The sequence below is a fragment of the Eleutherodactylus coqui genome, chromosome 2, assembly GCF_035609145.1.
Source record: "Eleutherodactylus coqui strain aEleCoq1 chromosome 2, aEleCoq1.hap1, whole genome shotgun sequence".
In the NCBI taxonomy this organism is placed as follows: domain Eukaryota; kingdom Metazoa; phylum Chordata; class Amphibia; order Anura; family Eleutherodactylidae; genus Eleutherodactylus; species Eleutherodactylus coqui.
The window spans coordinates 273872029-273878028 of NC_089838.1; the positions used below are offsets into that span (position 1 = coordinate 273872029).

A 6000-nucleotide genomic window follows, 5' to 3' on the forward strand; every position below is an offset into this window, starting at 1 on the left:
GAAGGTCTGCGCCTATGAGTTTTCTGTGTTACTCAGTGCGGCTGCTTATTTGCTCCTGAGGTCTCCCAAATGCCACGCACAACCAATGGCTTTGGGATATCTCACAGGCTGCTCTGGTTAATGCTCTCTCCTCTCACCAGTGCACTGTTGCACCATTCTGTTCACCAGGCCGGGTCCCTTGGGCCTACAGTTTGCTCCTCAAGCTTATAGGCCTTCCAGTCAGGTCACACACTGGAGATCTTCCTGTTTGTCTCAGCTCGGTGTGAGCAAGTTAGTTGTCATGATGGAAGAATCAGTCACCTATTTGCCCACACAGCACTGAGTGCTAAGCAATTGTTGACGAAAAATGGCCTGACACCCTTGCCTTCACCCTATCTTACTCAGTGCGGCTTTTATTTAAGAGTGCTTTGAAAGCACTCTTAAATTTAAAAAAAACAACAACTTCACAGCTACACATTGTACGTCTGAATCAGTCAGCACAAAATAGGCGAAAAACTGAACTTTTTTGAAAAAACAAAACACAACCTTCCCCAACGTCAACTGGCGTACCGCCTCTGAAGGGTTCCGCAGACATTCACCAGCAACAGAAGCCTGCACTAGTAACATCCCACCCACCAGAAGACTCATATATATGCACACTCTAGTCACTTACCGGTTCTGCTGATGTCATAGCTCTCATCGTCATAGTTGAGTCTTCCTCCTTCATCTGTATCTGAATGCTCATCCCTGCCATAATGCTTCTCATTTTCACTGCTCCTATCCCGGCTGGACAAAGACCTTCTTCGACGTCTCTTTCTTCTGTAACTCCGTGGAGCTGGCACTCCGATGTAGATAGAGTGGTAATCTGGAGAGATGCCAGAATAGGATGGTAAATCCCCATCAGCAGTAAACAATCTACCATTTACTACAGGGTTAATATTAATCTGTATCCATACCCTCTTCATCTTCATATCTCTTCCTGGAGCCGTTGAAATCATCATCCATTGTATGATAAAAGCTAAAATAGAAAACACAGGACAATAAATCATGATGACATTGTGTATAAACTAAGTAGTTTACCTAGCATTTGGAAAAAACCCAACATACAGTTATTGTATCATAGGGGATTTATGGTTTTATAGAGTAACTGCAGGTTCTTATACATTTGGTGGTGACCTGTCAGATGTTCTGTTCGATGGGGATCTGGGTGTTGAGACCCCACACTGATTGCTGAAACAAAGGGGAAGAAGCCTTCAGCCAAGCTCTGTGACCCTTGGCTGTGATCAGCTCTCCTTGAAAGCTAAAATCGGGCTTATAGACGTCTATGATATAATTGAGGAGAGCTGATCACAGCCAAAGTGGTATATCAGTAGACTAAGCGTTTCTGTCCCTTTATTTTAACGATCGGTGGGGGTCTTACCAACCAAACCCCCACTGCTTAAAACTTACACTGTGATGTCAAAAACTTTATGAAAGTGCAGTTTTGTTTTAGGATTTTGTATTATCTTCTTAAAGGGGTTAGCCAACATTTAACAATTGCCAAGTATTTCCATCATTCCCATTGAAATGAATGGAGCGTTGACCACACATGCTTGGCCAACGCTCCATTCAGAGTGACATCACTGCGGGGGGAGAAGCAGTGAAGCGCTGAGTGGGGAGCATTTACACTGAATAGCAAGCCCACGATCCAGCAATACTTTTTACGCTGACTTAATTTCATTAAGAACTCCACTTTCTGACTACACAAATGCAATACATTATCACAACAAGCTAACAAAGCCCTTGAAAGCCTGCAGTCCATATCACAAACACTGAGTGGCCACATATTGAAACATATTGTATATATACTTCCCTACACAGTAGTGAAGCACCATGTTTTTTTTTATTTTTAAAGCTGGTCACCTTGCTAAACACATCTCATGATAGAGAAACAAAACTTTGGCACTTCAGATATATTGAGCTAAAGGGGAAGAAGCCCAGTTTTCACAATAGACTATTTACTCTTTTTATCACTTTTCAGCTTTGCCATGTAGACTGGGACAGGGCCAGCAAAGTCATTTTATTATCATTAGAGGATTTAATGACAGATGAAAGCTCCGTACTGATGATGATCATGATATGCAAGGATATGAACACTGTACATATAGGTAAGGCTGTGTATATCTCCACTATCCACTGCACCCCTCCACAGCTGCACAGGTTGCACATACAGTAGGGTATGTCCACCCTTGACGTGGTCCCATATCTATTAGACAGTGACATCATAGCATCTCAAGAATTTGCACACCCACATCAGGATGCACTATGCATTGGCATCAAGATGTGGAACAGTGTCCACAGCAGAGGAAAACCCAGAGGTCTGGAGTGTTGGGAGCAGCGCCTGGACAGAAGGAGTGAGGAGAGGTAAGTCTTTTTTTATAGTCTGAACTGCAGTCTGAAAGAAGACTGAGGCTATATTTATTATGCAGTCTGACTGGGATCTCTTTTAATTATGGCATGTGAACTGGCCTAGGATGTCTATTAATTGTGGGGTCAGATCTGGCGTCTGTATTAATGATGGGGTCTGTAATAATTCATTCTAGGGGTTGCAATCTATGTCATTGTTTGAAAATCTCCTAAAATCTTTATGCTTTTCCAACTCCTCTGCTTAAGCCCTTTTTGCCTATAGGCTTTCCTACAAACTCCTGTTACATACAAGTGAAATGGTAGTCTTGGTTCAACTGATATCCTCACACATATACAGTAACTATAGTATCTTCATACATAGCTGGACCTTACAATAAATAATAATATAATATAAGCAGAAACCACAAAAATTGAAAAGCACCTCACTTGTTCAAAATGAAAAGCTCCTCCTTAGAACTATTGCTAATGCAAAGACTAGAGCTACTCTTGATCATGTTTTATCATCAACAAAACACCTAAGGTGGCCTTGTTGCCTTCCCCATAAAACCCAGCAAACTACCTTCCCTTTATACCCAGGCATGATTATTCAGATGTATATGGGATGTGGAACCTTCTTAGCAAAGTTCTGGTCTCTGAACTAATAACACAAGAGCGCATAATGGATATTGACCTAATGAGAGAGAACTGGTTCAACTCATCTCGACTCTATGCAGTACCAACATTTCCAAATATTCCTCTCAACCTACTCCATCAGTCAGGATAATGGAGTGTGCAAAGTTTTCGATTACTGAACTGAGGAATCTCCAAATGCCCCTCATCCACTCTTGAAATAACAATGATAAACTGGAGCAAGTTCAGAGAAGAGTTACCAAGATGGTGAGCGGTCTGCAGATCACGTCTTATGAGGAACGGTTAAAGGATCTGGGAATGTTTAGCTTGCAAAAAAGAAGGCTGAGAGGAGACTTAATAGCTGTCTACAAATATCTGAACGGCTGTCACAGTGCAGAGGGATCAGCCCTATTCTCATTTGTACAAGTAAAGACTAGAAGCAATGGGATGAAACTTATTGACAGTGAGGGTGATAAATGAGTGGAACAGGCTACCACAGGAGGTGGTGAGTTCTCTTTCAATGGAAGTTTTTAAACAAAGGCTGGACAGACATCTGTCTGGGATGATTTAGTGAATCCTGCACTGATTCTGATCCTGCAATGTTTTTAGGTGAGGGTGGTTCTTCTTCAGTAGTTGCAGCTCAGTGGTTAGCACTGTTGTTCTGTAGTGCTGTTGTCCTAGGTCAAGTCCAACAAGGACAACATCTGAATGCAGTTTTCTAATTCCATGCAAATATTGTCCTTGGTCAGATTTGAACATAGGACCCCAGCACTACAAGGCAACAGTCCTAACTATTGAGCTACATCTACTAAAGAAGATCCACCACAATGATGCTCTTAGAACGTGTTCAATACTATCTTTATAGACTTTTGAACTTTTGGTTCCGCAGAAATGAACTGCCTGAAGTTCCGTTTCTAACAGAGCCGAATTTTTAGAAATGTTCGACCCGATTTCAGGTTCTACAGGTTTGGCTCTCTTATCTCTAATGATGAACATCACTGTGCCAGATGATACCCTACGAAGTTTCTCTTTTCATACACTATGTAATGACGCATGGCAATTCTTTTTTCCAATAGTCCCCTCAATTGAAGGAAATGTAACAAGGGTATTCATGCAATTGTGTGTTGAATCCCTTAGTGACAGACGTACAGTACTAAAACGGATACAACAGGGTTAACAAACCGCATATGTAATAGAGGAAGTGCAAGTAGATGAACGTAGTGTTAAAAAAAATCAATGCAGATTACCACGCTGGTACAATGCCTATTTACTTCTCAGGACGTGTAATTAGTTTCTGGAAAATGTATATTGACCTTCACACATGACTGCTGGTATATAATGTTGACTGGCTGAGGCACCATAATCAATGTCCCTCAGGGTGACATTGAAGGGTTCCTGTCTGTCGGGCATCACATGCTTTTATTTGCAATCTCTCTTTCATTGAAAAAAAAATCACATGTTTATTGAAGTAGTAGGAACGTAGAACAATCCAATCCTGAAGAGGGATGCTGAATGACCATGCAAAAAAGTTTTTGAACAACTAATGAATGACTTTCACAAGTCATGTGAGTAAAAGAAATGAAAAAGGAGGGTGGAGCAAGACCCAGTGAGGGTAGTGGAATATTTATGGAGTACAAAGAGTTTTCAATGATTGAGTATTTTGAATGGTGGAGGTGCTGCCAACCAGATGACGCTCCACCAGTGTGGGCGTAAGTGTAGCGAAAAGGAAGTGAAAAGAACTGGTATGGAGGCGCAACACTCTAAGCTACTGGAAGATGTAGATCAAAGTCCAATGTGTGATGGTGAAAGCACTTCTTTTTTATTATTTTTTCAGAAATTAAAAACCAGCAATGGAATACGCGTTTCGGGGAAGAACCCCTTCGTCAGTTCGGCTGGATAGGACAACAGGATGCCTAGGGGTGACACGATTTCAAAGATGTATAGAATGTGTCGGAGGTCCTGTGTGCAGGAGGACAGGGGAGAAAAAAAAATGCTTTAACGCATTTAATGCTTTAAAGCATTTTTTTTTTCTCCCCTGTCCTCCTGCACACAGGACCTCCGACACATTCTATACATCTTTGGAATCGTGTCACCCCTAGGCATCCTGTTGTCCTATCCAGCCGAACTGACGAAGGGGTTCTTCCCCGAAACGCGTATTCCATTGCTGGTTTTTAATTTCTGAAAAAATAATAAAAAAGAAGTGCTTTCACCATCACACATTGGACTTTGATCTACATCTTCCAGTAGCTTAGAGTGTTGCGCCTCCATACCAGTTCTTTTCACTTCCTTTTCGTTTCACAAGTCATGTCAGGGTACATACCTGGATATCTCTATTAAGCAGATTTTATTTGGCACTGTGTCAGAAACCTAGCTTGTGTGTATCAGGTGCAGGGATGAGCACAAGCTCAACAACCAGCATTGCAGAAACCTCTGATCCTGGCCCATTAACTCTTTAGATGCTGCACTCAATAGTGACCGCGGCATCTAAGTGGTTTACAGAAGGAAGTGGCTCCTTTAGTCACCTATCAGCCCCTGAGAATGTGATTTGTGGGCACCCAAGGGTTGCTATGGTAGACGGAGGCCTAATAATGGCCTCTGGGTTTTCCACCTATGTAAACCTAGTAGGCCCTTCCAGAGGCAGGGTCTGCTAGGCTTATAGAATACACCGCGTTACTATAAGTATTGCGATGTATTCTATGGACAACCAAAGTAGATGAAGTTCAGAGACTAAATTAATGCTAAAAAAATGGGGAAAAAAGTTTAAAAATAAAAAAAGCTCAAAAATGAACTCCTTTCTTTTACCTCTAGCTATGCAATTTTTTTTAAAAATAACACCACAACATTGGTATCACCACATTTGTAACAACCTAAACAAAGAAAAATTATCTTGATATTTAATCTGCATGGTTAACGCTGTTAAAAAAAAAAGGATGAAGAGATTGCCAGTCTTTGTGTCCTGCCTTACAATAAAGAGCCAAAAACATCTATGTTACTAATGGTACCAAT

At 41.4% G+C, this 6000-nt stretch overlaps 1 protein-coding gene across 1 annotated transcript in view; it reads right to left on the reverse strand.

The window, feature by feature from the left end:
* The window catches only part of SLC4A5 (solute carrier family 4 member 5), a 111126-nt gene extending 110142 nt beyond the window's left edge, over positions 1–984 (reverse strand). Inside the window, exons 1-2 of the mRNA XM_066593015.1 lie at positions 936–984; positions 653–844 (exon numbers count right to left, since the gene is read on the reverse strand). Coding sequence (XP_066449112.1) covers positions 653–844; positions 936–984 — 241 coding nt within the window. The remainder of the gene's footprint in view (positions 1–652; positions 845–935) is intronic.
* Positions 985–6000: the final 5016 nt, after the last annotated feature.